The following is a 20,015-nucleotide window of genomic DNA, read 5'->3' on the forward strand; positions in this document are numbered from 1 at the left end:
AATTTATGACTATTTCTAAGGGTACCAATAAATGTGTCCAAGCCATTTTAGATGATCTTTATAGAATAAACAATAGGCATAACAAAGGAATGCAGGTATACATAGTACAACTGCTTTTCATTTAATCACTTTTCAGGAGACACTCAGCACTTTCTGAATAAGCTAGAAGGGTACCAACAAATTTGTCCACATCTGTGTAAACACTGGCTCGGTTGACAACATTGATTACATGCTACACATCTGCTTAATCTGTTACTGCAAAGGTACCATCAACAAACAAGTAACATATGTGCATACTAAGAGTTAAACTGCTTACATTCCTACCTTCCTTGGAATAAGTAGAAGCCAATATTTTTATCCTGTTTGAATTTGAGGCTTGGGGATGGGTATTTGAGCTTGACGATCTTCCATGGCTATAATTTTCAAACTATTTACTTCCACCTTCCAAAGTGATATGTTCCATGTTTTAACTTAAGTGCCTTTTCATTGAAATGAAAGCTGCCTTTTATTCACTGACAACAGGATTTCTGTGGCTTACAATCAGTTAGGGCCAATGAAATTCACAGAATAAATTACTGACATGTGATTAGGCACTCAATGGTAGCTTGGTACTCATTCTAAGTTCTAGAAGGGAAAGTTGATTGATGGATGAAATAACCATTGAAATCCACAGATTCAGAGGCTAGCAGTGAGGGGTATTTGTACATGCACAGTTTTAAATAATATTCAATAAATACACCTGCAACTTCACACTCACTTGTACATTACACACAAAGACTAGTGTGGTGAAAATCAAAATTACTACAAAATTAAAACTACAAAAATGAGTTTAATTTTTATTTTCTCATTTTTTTTTGTTAAACATTTTACAAACTTTAATTTTATTTAATTAAATTATTATTATTTCATACAAAACATGATTGTCTTTAAATTACAACTTTGAATTAGCATTAGAGCCCCAATTATCTCCCTTAAAGATAGGGTGAGAAGCTCAGTCATCCGGGAGGGGCTCAGAGTAGAGCCGCTGCTCCTCCGCATCGAGAGGAGTCAGATGAGGTGGCTCGGGCATCTGATCAGGATGCCTCCTGGACGCCTCCCTGGTGAGGTGTTCGGGCACGTCCAACCGGGAGGAGGCCCCAGGGAAGACCCAGGACCCGCTGGAGGGACTATGTCTCCGGCTGGCCTGGGAACGCCTGGGATTCTCCGGAAGAGCTGGAAGAAGTGGCCGGGGGGGAGGGAAGTCTGGGACTCTCTGCTTAAGCTGCTGCCCCCGCGACCCGACCTCGGATAAGCGGAAGAGAATGGATGGATGGATGGACAAAACATGATTTGTTTTTGTTTTTGTTAACAGGGAAAGGCCTTCTAACCTTAAATGGTAAATTTGCATTGATAAGAACTAGGGGATTACATATTTTGTAATACTGATTTTATAGTTACTAGGAGATTACATATTTTGTAATACTGATTTTACAGTTATCACAGCTGATTTAAAATAAGAAATTTTATACATTAACAGATAATAGATAATTGGGGCTCTAATGCTAATTCAAAGTTGTAATTTAAAGACAATTTTTCTGTTAAGTCAATGTTCATATGATATTACATATTTTCAAATATGCCATTTTGCTTTAAATTGGCACTGCATTGCCAGCTATCTTCCAGAATACAGTTTAAAATATTAAAAGTGGTATCTATAGCAGCATCTGACTTATCATTGGCACTAATACTTGCATTTACAAAATAATTTTTTGATAACATCGTTGGGGCTTTGATTTGAAATACTGCTTCATCCACAATTGAGCAGAGGGTTTTCCAAACTTTAGCATATTCTGGCTGATGTTTTGTGTTACTATAAATGTAAATAAAGCCTTAGTAATGCAGTCTATTTTGTAGCCAAATGACAAGCCAAATCTTGAAACACAGCTGCAGGAATGTGTGCCTTGTATATGCTGCTACTGTAAGTCATTCTTTACTGCCAAAGTACTGTATATTTTACAACAGTTTATGAGTTCAGGGTATTTAATCAAAAAGATGTGTACCATCAGATAAGTCCCTCTAAACTTTTGATATGAACAAATTTCCATAAAATGTGCACTGCACAACATATTATATATACCAGTAACAGCGTAATGCACAATAACGTGCAGTGAATACACTTTACTTAAGCATTCATAGTTTTCATACTCTTTCTCTGCTGTTTCCTGAGCAGCTCTTCTTTTCTCTACCCTAGGGGCCTGCTTGTTCTCTTCTTTCATCAGCATCTTTTTGTGTTAAAACTGATTAAGTCAGGAGTTTGTGCTGCAATTACTTAAGTTTTTCTTAATTTTTCACTTAAGCTGGCACTTAAGTCTTCAATCTGCCTCAAGAATGATTTAAGATATGAAGAGGTAGGGGAAGTGACGTCAAAGGTGACAAGGGATGAGAACGGCACCCATACGCATGCGCTGCATGGCCGCCATTAAATAAATAAATAAAATAAAAATAAAAAGAGGAATAACCTTGGAGGTTAATTATCACCCCGAAAGTGGACAGAAGATGACACGTAGTATATGTTTACCAAATTTCAGGTCAATAGTTGAAACGTTTTGCGAGCTACAGGTGATTTAAAATTCTGGACAGACAAATGAATAGACACGGTTAAAAAAAAGAAGAGCAGGCGAAGATTTACAAATAACCCAGTGTATAATCCATAGAAAACTGTTGACTGAAAAATGTATGAGCCCTGAAATTCATGATGTTCTAGCAAGTGCTGTAAAAGCAGTAAACTTTATTAAAAGTCTCACTGTTTAGTTCAAGGCTGTTTCCAATTGTATGTATAGAAATGGGATCAAGTCACAGAAAGGTGCTTCTGCATACAGGTTCGCCAACTTTTTAAGCAGATTTTATGAACTTGAAGTATTATCTACATTTTATATTATTAATATGCTGGATTTGGCTGGTAATTTCAGGAAACTTGTGGGTTATGCATCCATTTTTACACAATGAAAATTACAACATATTAATGTTAGAGCAATAACAGCTTATTAAGACATGAGTAGTGTGATCAGCCCCAACATTAATGTGACAACTTTCCAGATTCAAAAATCAGGAAAATTATCCAGCACTGAGTGAAAAAGCACTTAACTAGAATCCCAGAAGTCTAGGAAAAAAACTGTGAAGACTTTAGTCCAAATATCAAAAACATGTGTGATTTTATTCATTCATATCAATTATTTGAAAATGCTATGCCATTTGAACATGACTTGTCATTTGAACATGCTTTTTTTTCTTCTTCTATCTTGCCCATACTGTAATGAGTCTGTCTGTATTTTCAATTCTATGCACCATAATGCAGAGTACATAACGTGGTATAGGATTTTCAAACAGTGACGCTTTCATGTATGTATGTGTGTGTGCACAAGAGAAGCAGAGACAGATTCGATCTCATTCAAGAGGTTACTTGAATATAAAATAATCACTTCCGCAAAGGTATAACGAAACAAGTGTGCTTTTATTCAAGAATGAATCTGAACAACAAAAAATTCAAGTGACAACAAGATACCAAACTGATATGATTCACCAGCATTTCTGTGTCTGCTTACACCCCCCTTCAGCGATATCTTTTACAGGTAGCAAAACTTTACCCTGGCTGTTACAGACTGAACACAAAGGCTTCTTCTTTTTGGGAGCATACACCATCAGCATGACACTGCAAAATCTGAACACTAGTGTGGTGAAATGCTCGCGTACTAAAGTGACTATTACTGCATGTGGAAATCCCATTTTACTTATGGTGCCAAGCAGAGTTGCGCTGCGGTGCAGCAGTCTATTAGCCAGCGAAACCGCTGTGAAGAAGTTGTCTGTTGTTACGATTCTGCCTTTGTCCAGTCCGATAGCGGCCACGGGACATTGTATCTTTGATTGCCGGTACAAGAAATAATTCTGACAAGGGATCAATCACAGTACCAACTAAGGTCATCACTGCTCTTGTGAAAAGAATGGAGATAAACAGCATCAACTTAGAGAGAAAGAGAGAGAGGTAAGTTCGTTGTACAATGTGAACATCACTGAGACAATAAAACTGAAAAAAAAAAAAAAAGGCCGACTTTTACAAATAGCCAAAATTCACACCGGGTGTTACAGACTAAAATCAAATGCGTGTTTTTATTATATTATAGTAATAATAATAATAATAATAGCAGCTCACTACTGAAAACACGGAGCGCTGGGACTCGAACCTGCAACCTTTCGGGTTATAAGGCAGCAGCTCATAACTCTGCACCATTCAGGAATATGTATTAGCTTTCTGTCAATTGAAATTTGAGCTTGGGTTTGTAACTCATTGACAGCAACATGTAAATTGAATGTTTTTTTTTTTTTTTTACTTTGAATAAAAGCACATGTTTATTTGATATTTGGATTAAAGTCTTCACACATTATACACTTCAAGTCATTATTAGTATTAACATGGAAGAACTTTCAGCTTTAGGTATGTTCAGCATTTCTTGCCTCGCATTTCCTTTCATCCTACATTTACCGTGATCTTTGTAGACATGAAACACACATGAAATGCATGTGTTCCAAATAACAATATACTGTATTTACCCTACAACTCCAGGCACCTCACATACAGCTAAGGAGCCTTGGCTTGAGCTGGGAGAACTAATCCACCCCTCCCAAACTCCTGAGTTGACCTGTGGCAGTAGGGGAGATGGGATAGCAGGCTGGTTGCTGCGTGTGCTGATTAACACATTTACAAAACAAAAGATGCTGATGGAGAGGTGCGAAGGAATTTAAGGTGGGCTGGGATTATGCTTTTTTTGTAGGCTTCAGAGATTCTAGTGTTAAAGCACCTTTTCCTTTCCACACAAGATACACTACACCTTCTGCGTTTACTATTAAATTAAATGGTTATACTAGCAGAATACCCGCGCTTCGCAGCAGAGAAATAGTGTGTTAAAGAAGTTATGAAAAAGAAAAATTTTAAAAATAACATAAAATGATTGTTAATGTAATTGTTTTGTCATTGATATGAGTGTTGTCATATCTATATATATATCTATATGATATATAGATATATATATATAGATATATATATATATATAGATATATATATATATATATATATATATATATATATATATATATATATATATATATATATATATATATATAGATATATATATATATATATATATATATATATATATATATATATATATATATATACACTGTGAGTGGAAAAAAACACACCAAAATGTTTTTCATCACATCTTCAACAACAGTCGGCCGATTTTGATAAAATTTGGAACATTGTATAAACTTGTGAGTAATTAATACAACTGTTGTTGGAAAACATATTACATACACTTTGTATCAAACATTAAGTAAATCAGCCGACTATTGCTGAAGATGTGATGAACAACATTTTGGTGTGTTTTTTTTCCACTCACATATATACAGTGGTGTGAAAAACTATTTGCCCCCTTCCTGATTTCTTATTCTTTTGCATGTTTGTCACACAAAATGTTTCTGATCATCAAACACATTTAACCATTAGTCAAATATAACACAAGTAAACACAAAATTCAGTTTTTAAATGATGTTTTTTATTATTTAGGGAGAAAAAATCCAAACCTACATGGCCCTGTGTGAAAAAGTAATTGCCTCCTGAACCTAATAACTGGTTGGGCCACCCTTAGCAGCAATAACTGCAATCAAGCGTTTGCGATAACTTGCAATGAGTCTTTTACAGCGCTCTGGAGGAATTTTGGCCCACTCATCTTTGCAGAATTGTTGTAATTCAGCTTTATTTGAGGGTTTTCTAGCATTAACCGCCTTTTTAAGGTCATGCCATAGCATCTCAATTGGATTCAGGTCAGGACTTTGACTAGGCCACTCCAAAGTCTTCATTTTGTTTTTCTTCAGCCATTCAGAGGTGAATTTGCTGGTGTGTTTTGGGTCATTGTCCTGTTGCAGCACCCAAGATCGCTTCAGCTTGAGTTGACGAACAGATGGCCGGACCTTCTCCTTCAGGAGTTTTTGGTAGACAGTAGAATTCATGGTTCCATCTATCACAGCAAGCCTTCCAGGTCCTGAAGAAGCAAAACAACCCCAGACCATCACACTACCACCACCATATTTTACTGTTGGTATGATGTTCTTTTTCTGAAATGCTGTATTCCTTTTACGCCAGATGTAACGGGACATTTGCCTTCCAAAAAGTTCAACTTTTGTCTCATCAGTCCACAAGGTATTTTCCCAAAAGTCTTGGCAATCATTGAGATTTTTCTTAGCAAAATTGAGACGAGCCCTAATGTTCTTTTTGCTTAACAGTGGTTTGCGTCTTGAAATCTGCCATGCAGGCCGTTTTGCCCAGTCTCTTTCTTATGGTGGAGTCGTGAACACTGACCTTAATTGAGGCAAGTGAGGCCTGCAGTTCTTTAGATGTTGTCCTGGGGTCTTTTGTGACCTCTCGGATGAGTCGTCTCTGCGCTCTTGGGGTAATTTTGGTCGGCCGGCCACTCCTGGGAAGGTTCACCACTGTTCCATGTTTTTGCCATTTGTGGATAATGGCTCTCACTGTGGTTCGCTGGAGTCCCAAAGCTTTAGAAATGGCTTTATAACCTTTACCAGACTGATAAATCTCAATTACTTCTGTTCTCATTTGTTCCTGAATTTCTTTGGATCTTGGAATGATGTCTAGCTTTTGAGGTGCTTTTGGTCTACTTCTCTGTGTCAGGCAGCTCCTATTTAAGTGATTTCTTGATTGAAACAGGTGTGGCAGTAATCAGGCCTGGGGTGGCTACGGAAATTGAACTCAGGTGTGATACACCACAGTTAGGTTATTTTTTAACAAGGGGGCAATTACTTTTTCACACAGGGCCATGTAGGTTTGGATTTTTTTTCTCCCTAAATAATAATAACCATCATTTAAAAACTGCATTTTGTGTTTACTTGTGTTATATTTGACTAATGGTTAAATGTGTTTGATGATCAGAAACATTTTAGTGACAAACATGCAAAAGAATAAGAAATCAGGAAGGGGGCAAATAGTTTTTCACACCACTGTGTATATATATATATATATATATATACATACATATACATATACATAATTTCCCCTTGGGATTAATAAAGTATCTAGCTTAGATAGATATATATATATATATATATATATATAGATATATATATATATATATATATATATATATATATATAGATATATATATATATATATATATATATATAGACATAGAGATATATACATATATATATCTATATATATATCTATATCTATATAGACGCTGACTTTATATATTCCAGCGCTTACTTTATATATTCCAAAATATTCCAACGCCATCTTTATATACTCAGGTTTTGAGTTTATATATTTGGGAATGACTTTATATATTCAAGTTTAGACTTTATATATTCCAGCGCTGACTTTAATATTTCTGCCGACTAAATTGAACCTACTTATATCCAAATTCGAGCTATTGAGGTGTCACCTGCCTGCCTGAATAAGTGACCCTCGCTTCGCTCTTACTTTTTTACCGTTCATTTAGTCATGGCTAGTGGCGGAAAAATTTAAAATGGAAGTAGGATTACACCGAGTATGGCTTAACCAAAGCAATTATTGATGGCGAATCAATTATTCATAAAGCTTCAATTGGTGATCTTTTTTTCTGTGTTAACCTCATATTTTTTTAATACTTCTTCTCAAACCAAGGGGGTGCGAGGGTAAAATGAATCGGGAAGCACTGATCAATGTAATCGGTGTACCAGGAAATCATGCATTGACAGAAGTCCCCCTTTGCTTGTAATGCAAAGTGTGATTAAATGCGTGATTTTTTAACGCGTTTTGGAGCACATGCATGGAAGCTTCTCAACTGTGCTTGTGCTTAGAAAAGGAAACATTTTAAAAATAACGTAACATGATTGTCAATGTAACCTTTTGTAAGCAGTGCCTGGAGGATTCAATGTGGAGAAACTGTAGAGACAGCGTGTGTATTAACTTGTGGATTTTTCTGTGAGTATTTGGTGGCAGCGTCACAAAGTGGCTTCTGTAACACTGCGTTAGCTGTGGAGCTCAGCTCAGAGCGAAATGAGGTGAATGGGAGGGGAGATGATGACGTGACTCCCCCACCCACCTTAACTGTTAATCCCCCACAAACACAGTCTCTCAGAATTTGCATAAGCACAGCCCTTCACCTGCAATTTTAACTTAGTTACAAAGTGATCAAAACTCGCTTATATCCTCGTTCCTCTCATGAAACTTGTATCCCGCATTACCCGTGGGCATGACAAACGCCAGCGGCAGTCTGTCTATGAACTTAATTTAAACCTTAGATTTACACCAGGCTTTGTTTCCGAAGTAGCAGCACTCATGAATATGGTTGTATATGTCACTCGCTCGCTTCTTATTGTTTCGCTGCCTTCTCAATTATATAATGCATGTTTTCTTCAGCGCTTTTTGGAGCTCTTCCTGGTTTTCTACGTACTGCGTGGACAGTCAGTTCACTTGATTACATGGGAGGCGTGATGATGTCACATGAAACTCCGCCATTATTAGTAATACCCAACAATTTACGTCTCATCTGGCAACTAATTATCAAATTGCATTATTGAATATATCCCTATTAATCTACTGAATAAAAAAAGTTAAGGGCTTATGACACTGTTATGTTACGTGTAAGATGGCAGTCCGTAACTTATATCAGTTGGAAAAGTGGTCATTGGATTAAAATGGTTGGGGACCGCTGCACAAGAGGATTACAAACCATGCCATCTGTACTATATGCTGAACATTTTTGGTTAGTAGTATTAACTTACCATTCAGCATTTTGCTGTAGTCAAAAGTACTTTGGGTTATCACATAGGGAATGACTTTTTGATAGAGGCACAGAACTTGAAGTATCACAGCTTTCAAGAGAATGACACCTGAATTGCTCAAGTCTAAAATAAGATGAAAACATACATAGAACAAAAAACAATTAGATAACTTTGATCTGTAAATCAGAAAAAAAAATGTCTATTAAAGGGGACTAGGATTCCGCAAAAGGATTTCTCCCCTTGATTAATATAGCTGTGAGCAATAAGGCACTCTTGTTCATTAAATTTTCTACTATTCTGCTTGAACATTAAGTTTAAAAGGAACATTTTTAATAAAGTGCAAGCACATTCTATACATTCAGAGTTTGAGACAATTACTTTACAAATATATTTTTGTGTTGGTGACAACACAAATTACGCAAATATGGCATGCTGGCTTGCCATTAAAAGAACTGACATTTAAAAGTTTTGTGATCAACAAGAGTATTTCACTATACAAATTACTGCAAAGCTGTTAAAAAGGCACATGCCTCTATGAGCAACAAGCCTTCACTGATTAAAAGGTTTGCTGCAAAACTTAAATGACAATTCTTACACAAAACAACTGTTGGAAGGATGTTTGAGATAGAACTAGAATAAATGCCTTTAGTTTAAAAAGAAAAATAAAACATTAAAGGTTCTTTCATTTAAAATTTTCCTCTTAAGGGATTTGCCTCTGCCACTTACCATACTCCTTGAATTCAGCTCCTTTACCATTTAAAGATTTGTATTGACTTTCTTGTTCTGTTGCTTGGTTTTCATTTTGTTCTTTCTTAGTTAATGATTGCCATATAGCAATTATATTAGTTATGTCAGGATACATCTAAGCATAAAATTAAATAAAAAATTAGTGCAAGGAAAAAAAGATACAGCTAAATAAAGCATATACACAACAAAAAAGTTGCATATTTAGAATTTTAAAAAAATTGTATAACAAGTATATTCCTATAATTAATAATGCAACATTCTTTCACCAGTACTACAGAACCTGACAATTAAAAGAATTGGCAAACTTCTAAACAAATCTGCTATGTGACAAATGCTTTGAAAATGTTTTTTTTTTTTCAAATAAGTCTGATAATCTGTGGCAACATTAGAATATGTAGAAGTAGTGATAGTTTTTTGAAATTCACTGGGTCTCTAAAAATGCTACAACTGAGACATTACTTGGTTTCAGTGGAAAAAAAAACAACAAATTTGTATATTCTCTTGCATACCTATCTTAGAAAATAGACATGAAAAAAATGTCTGTTTTACCAAAACAATATTAAAATAGGTAAAAACAGAAAAACATTCCAATATTGAAATGTATATTATTTTTTTATGTGCTTTCTGGTAGGAGTTGATGGGGGTAGGTGTAATAAAAGACAGATTCACAGCTGGGAAGAAGTTCCACGAAATTACAGTTGCAAAACTCTGGCCGATGCAGTGATACTACTGATTTGTATTTGAAATACATTTTCTGGAAGTCAATATTTGCGAGATATGCAAGCTAATTCAATACATTAAGATGGTCCCTGAAGTGGTAGCTGGCCTGCACTGAAACAGAGAATTGGAGGAACTAATCCAGATTCCATACTGGGAAATGGAACAGCTGGAGAAACCAGACAAAACAGAGACTGTGGCAGTAGGGTAAGCAGTTCATACTGTTTATGGGCATAAACCCCAGAATTATAGTAGTCCAACTGCTTTGAGCAATTCGCCGTGTAGGATTTTCAGTCGGTCACCTCTAAACGCAGAAAGAAAATAACGGCACCATTCTCTGACTAGAGAATATAAAAATATCATTTACATCAAGAGTTAAAGCCGATTCTGTACTTTGACTGAGGTGAAGGCCAGATGAAAATTTTTTCGCACAGACCATTTTTTTTAAGGTATATGAATCCTTAAAATGAAATTTGTTGTGGCTTTTTCTTGGCATCTCAACAAATGATCCTGGCAGACTTGTGGCCGAAATCTTGGTTGGTCTACCTGACCGTGGCTTTGTAACAACAGAACTCTTAACTTTCTACTTTTTTTTTTTTTTTTTAACCAGAGTTTAAGCACTACTGACAGGCCATTTGCAGAGATTTTGGATATCTTTTTATATCCTTTTCCTGATTTATACAATTCAACAACCTTTTCTTGCGAGTCCTTTGACAGTTCTTTTCTCTTCCCCCCATGGCTCAGTATTGAGCATTCACTGCAGCTCTGCATAAATTTGAATTGGCTGCTTATACACAGACTCTGTGTGTATATTATTTGCCCCAACATTCAAGGATATGTAAACTTTTGATCTTTTCAATATGGGTAATTTTAGTTATCATTATGATTTAAAAAGAGCAAAAACAATTGTGTTAATACATTACTTTGCCTGAGCCCACTCCCTAATTAAAAGGGAAGCTTTCTGCAGGATTTCTTATATTTTCCAAACATTGGCCAATATTTCACAAATTCTGCCAAGTTATGTAAACTTACAAGAAAATCTGTAAATTAGAGTGGAAAAACTACAAGAACCAGAAATTTTAAAGTAAAAATTAGAATCTGAGAAGTTCAGTTACTATTAACAGTTCCAAATATACACAGAGTAAAAGATATATAGACAAATAATAAATGAAGTCACAGTGAGCATTACAGTCAATGCAATGGTCACGAGTTCCACATGGTTAGTGTATAATTGTGTGGCTATGTGTGGTTGATGCAGAAGTTCATTTCAATCAGTGGCGTTTCTGTTATAGGAAGGGACAGTGATTGCTTTGGGATAAAATCTGTTCTTCAGTCTGTTAGTAAAGGCATGCAGGGCTTTGAAGCGCAAGCCAGATGGCAGATAAATGAAAATGCTATGGACGGAGTGGGTTGTATCTCTACAAATGCTGTTTGCTTTTCTGCTGCAGCAGATAGTAAAGATATCTTCCAGCGATGGTAGCTGAGTGCCAGTAATTCCGTGAGCAATTTTGAGGATACACTGGAGGACCTTCATGTTCTCAGAGGTGCAGCCAGAGTACAATGCTGTAATTCAGAATGTGATGACAGACTCTATGGTGCACCCATAGAAGTTAACCAGCAGCTTTTGTGGGAGTTGTTCCTTCTTCATGCTCCTCAAAAGACATTTCTTGGCCATTGCTGTCATGTTTGTTGTCCATGACAGGTCCTCCTGGCTGATGTGGACCCCCAAGAATCTGAAACACTGGACTGCCTCTTGCCGTTAATGCTGATGGAATAGCGACTGCTGCAGTTCAGTCTCCTGAAGTCTAGAATCAGTTCCTTTGTTTCCTTGGAATAGAGTACAAGTTTGCGATTCTGGCTCCAGCTATCCAGATTCTTGACCTCTTCTACATAAGCTACTTCATTATTATTGGAGATCGGGCCTATCACAGTGGTTTTGTCTGCAAACTATATAGTGATGTTAGTATCATGGGCAGATTTGACATCGTTTGTAAAGAAGGGAAGTCAATGGACATGTCAAATTAACTGAAATTTCAAATGTCAAAAAATTCTTGATGCTTTAATTTTCAAATCAAAGTGTGTTTGTACAGTGCATTCAGAAATTATTCAGACCCCTTTACTTGTTTTGTCATTTTGTTATGTTACAGCTTCATGCCAAAATCATTTAAATTATTTGTTCCCTCATCAAGCAACACTCAATGCCTCAGAAGAAAAAAGTAAACACAATTTTAGAAACACTTGCAAATTTATTAAAAACAAACTGAAACATCACATTGACACAAATGTTCAGACCCATTACTATGACTCATGAGATCTGGTTCAGATGCATCCCATTCGACTGATCACTGTTGAGATAAATCCACACAATTGTTTGGGATCACCCGTGGTAAATTCTATTGATTGGACAAGATTAGGAAAGGCACAACACCAATCTACATAAGATCACACAGCTGGTAATAGGCACATTTACTTGTGCCTTAATAGGTTTGTCACAGGAACCTGGCTTTTAAAATGTCACGTAAACCCTTACACAAGTTACAGAAACAGAGTTAATGGACTCCGAGAAATCTGGTTAATAGAGGTATATTCTTCTTCACACATAACCTGATGTGGCCATGTGAAGCCTTAACTGGGTTACTATTAAGGAATTTGTAGTCTGCACATGTCTGATGCACTCCAGAGGCAAATGTTTAAGCAATCACATTATTCATTCTAATGGCTAAAATTCTATTTCTCAATATTTCAGAAATGACTAAATTTATACCGATTACCCAAACGTACAGTGCTAAACTCAGCAACATAATCAGGAAAGCAGTAGAGTAACATGTTAAAATTAAAAATAACTGCATTATTATTTCACCAGCACTGGGAGTAGGGTAAGAAGCACACATACTGGATACATATGCAGTGCTCTTTTGCACAGCCAGACAGAAAAGAGTGTGCTGTATGCAAACTATTTAACAGAAATAAAAGCGTCAGTTTGACTAAACATGTTTATAAAACACAAGCAAAGCAAAGTATCACTGGTATCATGCTTATTTTTGTAATCATGGTGGCCAATTAATTCATTTGACTGTTTATTGCGTAGTTTAATGAAATTGGAGCATACTGACAAAGGAAAACTCCAGAAGATTAATTGCCCATGTAAATGCAGATTTTTAAAGAAACCAGGTCTCTGCCTTAACCAGTTATGTGTATGCACATAAAGTCAATGTATTTTAGAGCAAAAATGAAGTCAATCCATAAGGTCAAAGGAATTGTCTACAAAGCTTAAAGACAGGATTATGTCAAGGCACAGATCTGGGGAAGGCTACAAAAAATTGGTATCACATTGAAGATTCCAAGAACATAGTGGCCTTCATAATTCTTAAATGGAATGAGTTTGGAGCAAACATTTCTAGAGCAGGCTGCTTAGTCAAACTGAGTAATCAGGGGAGAAGGGAACTTGGAAAAAAGATGTGATCAAAAACCCAATGGTTACTCTGCCTGAGCTCCAGAGAACCTGAGGAGATGGGAGAATCTTTCTGAAACACAACCAACACTGCAACACACAACTGATCTGGTGAAGTGACCAGACAGAAGTCTCTTCTCAGTAAGAAACACATAGAAGGCTCCTTTGGAGTTTGCAAGAAAGCACCTAAATGACTCACAAACTGTGAGAAGCAAGATTCTCTGGTCTCATCAAACCAATATTATTCCATCTGGCCTTAACTTTAAGTGCCATGTCTAGAGGAAACCAAGCACCACTCATCGCATGTGCAATACCATTTCAACGGAGAGGCATGGCAGTGACAGCATTATGTTGTGGGGTTGTTACTCAGCAGCAGGGACTGGGAGACTAGTCAGGGTCATGGGAATCGTAAATTGAGCATCTCTGGAGAGACCTGAAAATTGCTGTCCACCAACAGTCTGTATTTAAACGGACAGACCTAGAATGGATCTTCAAAGAAGAACAGCAGAAAATCCCCAAATCCAGATGTGGTAAGCTTGTTGCATCACACCCAAGAAGAATCCATTCTGTAATTGCTGCTAAAGCTGCTTTAATGAAGTACTAAGTACATGGTCCGATTACTTGTGTGAATGTGATATTTCAGTTTTGTTTTTAATTAATTTGTGGCAGAAGGGCTTCCGTGGTCTAGTAATCCTCGGAGCTATGTTGTCGGGACCTACATGCTCCTGGTAGGGTTTCCCAAGGCAAACAGGTTTGAGGTGAAGATCCAGACTAACTTGATCCTGAGATCCCACATGGGGCCCCACCCTGGAGTCAGGCCTGGGGTAGGGGCTCACTGGAAAGCGTCTGTTGGCTAAACCTTTCACCACGGGGCTCAGCCGAGCTCAGCCCAAAGGAGCAACGTGGTTCCACTCTCTTGTGGTCCCACCACCTGCAAAAGAGGCCATAGGGGTCGGGTGCAATGTGATATGGGTGGTGGCCGAAGGCGGGAACTCTGACGTTCCGACCCTCAGTTGCCGAAAGTGGCTCTTGGGACATGGAATGTTACCTCTCTGGCGGGGAAGGAGCCTGAACTGGTGTGAGAGGTTGAGAGGTACTAGATATAGTCGGGCTAACCACTACGCAAGGTCTGGGCTCTGGAACTATTCATCTTGAGAGGGGCTGGACTTTGTTCCACTCTGGAGTTGCTATGGGTGAAAGGCGTCGAGCAGGGGTGGGCTTGCTTATGGCCCCCCAGCTCAAGGCCTGCACTTTGGGGTTCTCCCCATTAGATGAGAGGGTTGCTTCCTTGCGCCTTTGAGTTCGGGGAAGAAATCTGACTGTTTGCATTTATGCGCCAGTAGTTATATGCATGGGGTTTATGTCAAAATGATTTATGACCGTTACGCCCCGCCCCCTATGACGCAATACCGGAAGTCCAGCCCCTGATGACATCACACTACCCCCGCCCCTGCAGTGACCTAGCCCAGCCCCACTGCACCTGGTTGGTTCAGGAAACTGTCAAGGGCATTTTGATGGATGTCTGCCCCCTTGTTGAACCTGCCCCCAGCACCGGATTGGTTCAGGAAACTGTCAAGGGCCTTTTGATGGATGTCTGCCCCCCTCGTTGAACCGCCCCCAGCACCGGATTGGTTCAGGAAACTGTCAAGGGCCTTTTGATGGATGTCTGACCCCTGTTAGGACTCATCCCACACCACCTGCTTAATTAAACAAACTGTCAAGAGCAGTCCCCCCTATTTGAACGGGCATGCCCAGGCCTGTTACAGACCCGTTGGTGGCCCACTTCTCTCGAAGACACACGCACAAGCGTTTCAAGGGGCAGAGCTGTCTGCCTCTACGGTTTGGGTATGAACTTCTGTATCTATCTATTATTTAAAATAATCTATGACTTTAAAGATCTAAACCTTAGTTTAGCACTTGTAAACCGTTTTTTATTTATCTAAGTCAACCTCCCAGACATTCTCTGCGCTGACAAGCAGTCCCTTCACTCTCTCTACACAGTTGAAGCGTGAGAGCTGAGACAGCCTCTGCGTGCACCCCCGAGATGCCCCTGGGTCGAGGCTCCAAGCGTACACGCAGGCAAGATCGAAAGACGAGTTGCCGGCTCTCTGTCTACACAGCCGAGTACCTGAGTCTGTAAAAAGCTGACAGGCTCTCTAAAAAGCTGACAGTCTCTGAGCCCAGGCGAGCAGGCTATAGCTGTAAAAAAACCCTCTTGCTGCGTTCTGCTCAAGCATCCTTATCAGCAGCTGGACATAGCTTCAAAGAGTATAGTTCAGCCACAGGCCAGGAAACTGACAGCCCCTGTGCGTAAGCAGCTGAGTATAAACTCCACTTCCTCCAAAACCAGGCGTCAAGGGTGCACTTCACAGCACAGAGATGGCAGAGTAGGGAGGAAAGGAGGGGCGCGATTTACAGCACCTAGGCAACAGTTTGTGTCCCATGTGAAAAATTGCCTTACCTTGAGGAATGCAACTTGTAAAACAAAGGATGTTTTTCAGAGACTTTCCAAAGACGCAGTGTAACGAGCATTGGTTGTGTCCGGTTAAAATGATTGACAAACATTTGCTATCATAAAGCACTTCCAAAATAGCGCTCTATAAAGAGAGATGCTTTAAAATTGTTCTAAAACCTTTTTTCATCCCCTTTTAAATATATTCCGGTTCAAATGATTGGCAAACATTTGCTATCAGAAAGCACTTCCAAAATACCATTCTAAAAAGGGAGATGCTTTTCAATTGGTCTAAAACCTTTTTTCATCCCCTTTTAAATATATTTTGATACATAGGCCTTGTAAAAATCACACAGTTAAATAATAGGCAACAGTACCCTAAAAAGTTTTTAAATGGTGTATTTAAAAAAAGCTATCCTCGGTGTATAAAAAGTATTTCCCCACACATAGATTTTTTTTAGACATTTACAGTGGTGTGAAAAACTATTTGCCCCCTTCCTGATTTCTTATTCTTTTGCATGTTTGTCACACAAAATGTTTCTGATCATCAAACACATTTAACCATTAGTCAAATATAACACAAGTAAACACAAAATACAGTTTTTAAATGATGGTTTTTATTATTTAGGGAGAAAAATCTACATGGCCCTGTGTGAAAAAGTAATTGCCCCCTTGTTAAAAAATAACCTAACTGTGGTGTATCACACCAGAGTTCAATTTCCGTAGCCACCCCCAGGCCTGATTACTGCCACACCTGTTTCAATCAAGAAATCACTTGTGAGAGGCCCGGAATAGGAGTGATTGGTGCAGGGGCACGGGGCTGTGTGGTATATTTGTACATAGTGTAAATGAAGCGCTTGTGGTGACTTAAAACGATGTCCGGGCTGTTTCTCGCTCTCTCTCTCGCTATATATATATATATATATATATATATATATATATATATATATATATATATATATATATATATATATAAAATTTATTTATACAGTGGTGTGGAAAAGTAATTGCCCCCTTAAAAATAACCTAACTGTGGTGTATCACACCTGAGTTCAATTTCCGTAGCCACCCCTAGGCCTGATTACTGCCACACCTGTTTCAATCAAGAAATCACTTAAATAGGAGCTGCCTGACACAGAGAAGTAGACCAAAAGCACCTCAAAAGCTAGACATCATGCCAAGATCCAAAGAAATTCAGGAACAAATGAGAACAGAAGTAATTGAGATCTATCAGTCTGGTAAAGGTTATAAAGCCATTTCTAATGCTTTGGGACTCAAGCGAACCACAGTGAGAGCCATTATCCACAAATGGCAAAAACATGGAACAGTGGTGAACCTTCTCAGGAGTGGCCGGCCGACCAAAATTACCCCAAGAGAGCAGAGACGACTCATCCGAGAGGTCACAAAGACCCCAGGACAACGTCTAAAGAACTGCAGGCCTCACTTGCCTCAATTAAGGTCAGTGTTCACGACTCCACCATAAGAAAGAGACTGGGCAAAAACGGCCTGCATGGCAGATTTCCAAGACGCAACCACTGTTAAGCAAAAAGAACATTAGGGCTCGTCTTAATTTTGCTAAGAAACATCTCAATGATTGCCAAGACTTTTGCGAAAATACCTTGTGGACTGATGAGACAAAAGTTGAACTTTTTGGAAGGCAAATGTCCCGTTACATCTGGCGTAAAAGGAACACAGCATTTCAGAAAAAGAACATCATACCAACAGTAAAATATGGTGGTGGTAGTGTGATGGTCTGGGGTTGTTTTGCTGCTTCAGGACCTGGAAGGCTTGCTGTGATAGATGGAACCATGAATTCTACTGTCTACCAAAAATCCTGAAGGAGAATGTCCGGCCATCTGTTCGGCAACTCAAGCTGAAGCGATCTTGCTGCAACAGGACAATGACCCAAAACACACAAGCAAATCCATCTCTGAATGGCTGAAGAAAAACAAAATTAAGACTTTGGAGTGGCCTAGTCAAAGTCCTGACCTGAATCCAATTGAGATGCTATGGCATGATCTTAAAAAGGTGGTTCATGCTAGAAAACCCTCAAATAAAGCTGAATTACAACAATTCTGCAAAGATGAGTGGGCCAAAATTCCGCCAGAGCGCTGTAAAACACTCATTGCAAGTTATCGCAAACACTTGATTGCAGTTATTGCTGCTAAGGGTGGCCCAACCAGTTATTAGGTTCAGGGGGCAATTACTTTTTTTACACAGGGCCATGTAGGTTTGGATTTTTTTTTCTCCCTAAATAATAAAAACCGTCATTTAAAAACTGCATTTTGTGTTTACTTGTGTTATATCTGACTAATGGCTAAATGTGTTTGATGATCAAAAAACATTTTGTGTGACAAACATGCAAAAGAATAAGAAATCAGGAAGGGGGCAAATAGTTTTTCACACCACTATATAGGTCTAAGAGTTAGATCGCCTGCAACATACTGTCTTTCTGGAAAAAGGTAAAGACGCTTTGGCAAGCCACAAATATGGAGGACATTTTCCCAATACATGCGGTGCTTGCCTGAAGATAAAGTGGTGGTGGTGGGGGTGCGTTTTACAGCACAGAGATGGCAGGTGTGTGTGTGTGTGTGTGTGTGTGACAGGCTCAGGTTGCGTCCGATGTGAAAAATTGCCTTACCTTGCGGAATGCAGCTTGTAAAACAAAGGATGTTTTTCAGAGACATTCCAAAGATGCAGTGCAACGGACATTACAAGCATGTCCGGTTAAAATGATTGGCAAACATTTGCTATCATAAAGCACTTCCAAAATACCGCTCTATAAAGAGAGATGCTTTAAAATTGGTCTAAAACCTTTTTTCATCCCCTTTTAAATATATTCCGGTTCAAATGTTTGGCAAACAGCTGCTATCATAAAGCACTTCCGAAATACCACTCTTTTCTCAATAAAAAGAGAGGATTCCATAACCAAATCCATATCTCCGTTCAACCTAAGAATGACAAGATGAATTTCAGCTATGACAGTGCGTTTTGACGAACTTCTTATTGATTTCTACTTTTAACGACTAGAACTAAATGAAAAATAATTATCGTTCACACAGGAATCCCTACAGAAAGCGGTCTGTCTCCAAATCAAGGTAAGTCCCTTTCATGATTCTTATAAGCGTTAAACGAGCATGTTTTTAAAAATGGAGGTTTGAATCCTTTTTTAATCTATTTTTAGAGGGTTATATCCCCGTAGAGTCTCCGATTTATTATACTGATTCAGGCAAGACCCTTTTTTAAAGTGCTTTAGGCTTGCAAGGTGCCTGTCTAGGAGCTTCAGAGCACTTGGTTTGGGCACGCCAAGATTGTACTGGTGTGCGCCGCTACGAGTTTGGGCACGCCGCGATTGTAATCGGTGTGCGCTGCTACGGCGAAACGCTGCGATTGTACGGTGGTGGCAGTTTGGGCACGCCAAGATTGTAATGCGGGCTGCTGAAGTTTGGGGCACGCCAAGATTGTAATCGCAGTAAGCTGCCGCCGAAGTTTGGGCACGCTGCGCATTGTAATGCGGTAAAGGCTACCGAAGTTTGGGCACGCTGCGATTGTAATGTGTGTGTGCCAAGTTTGGGCACGCCGCATTGTAATGCGGTGTGCGCTGGGGCGAAGTTTGGGCACGCCGCGATGTAATGCGGTGTGCGCTACCGAAGTTTGGGCACGCCAAGATTGTAATGCGGTGTGCGCTGCTCGAAGTTTGGGCACATGCTTGTGTCCAAAGTCCAGCCGACTTGTAAACGTGTATTGTTCATGTGTAAATGAATAGGATTAAGAATTAGGGTGTCTGTTTTGATAAAGTTTTTATCTTGGTGTAGGGATCTTGAGGTTTCAGGT

The 20,015-nt window shown here is 38.7% G+C and overlaps 1 protein-coding gene across 1 annotated transcript in view; it reads right to left on the minus strand.

Annotated features, from left to right (window-relative positions):
* urb1 (URB1 ribosome biogenesis homolog) overlaps positions 1-20,015 on the minus strand; it is a 323,342-nt gene that overhangs the window by 206,396 nt on the left and 96,931 nt on the right. The window contains exons 12-13 of the mRNA XM_039744916.1: positions 9,541-9,676; positions 8,815-8,937 (exon numbers count right to left, since the gene is read on the minus strand). Coding sequence (XP_039600850.1) covers positions 8,815-8,937; positions 9,541-9,676 — 259 coding nt within the window. The remainder of the gene's footprint in view (positions 1-8,814; positions 8,938-9,540; positions 9,677-20,015) is intronic.

This window comes from Polypterus senegalus, chromosome 2 (genome assembly GCF_016835505.1).
Source record: "Polypterus senegalus isolate Bchr_013 chromosome 2, ASM1683550v1, whole genome shotgun sequence".
Lineage (NCBI taxonomy): Eukaryota > Metazoa > Chordata > Cladistia > Polypteriformes > Polypteridae > Polypterus > Polypterus senegalus.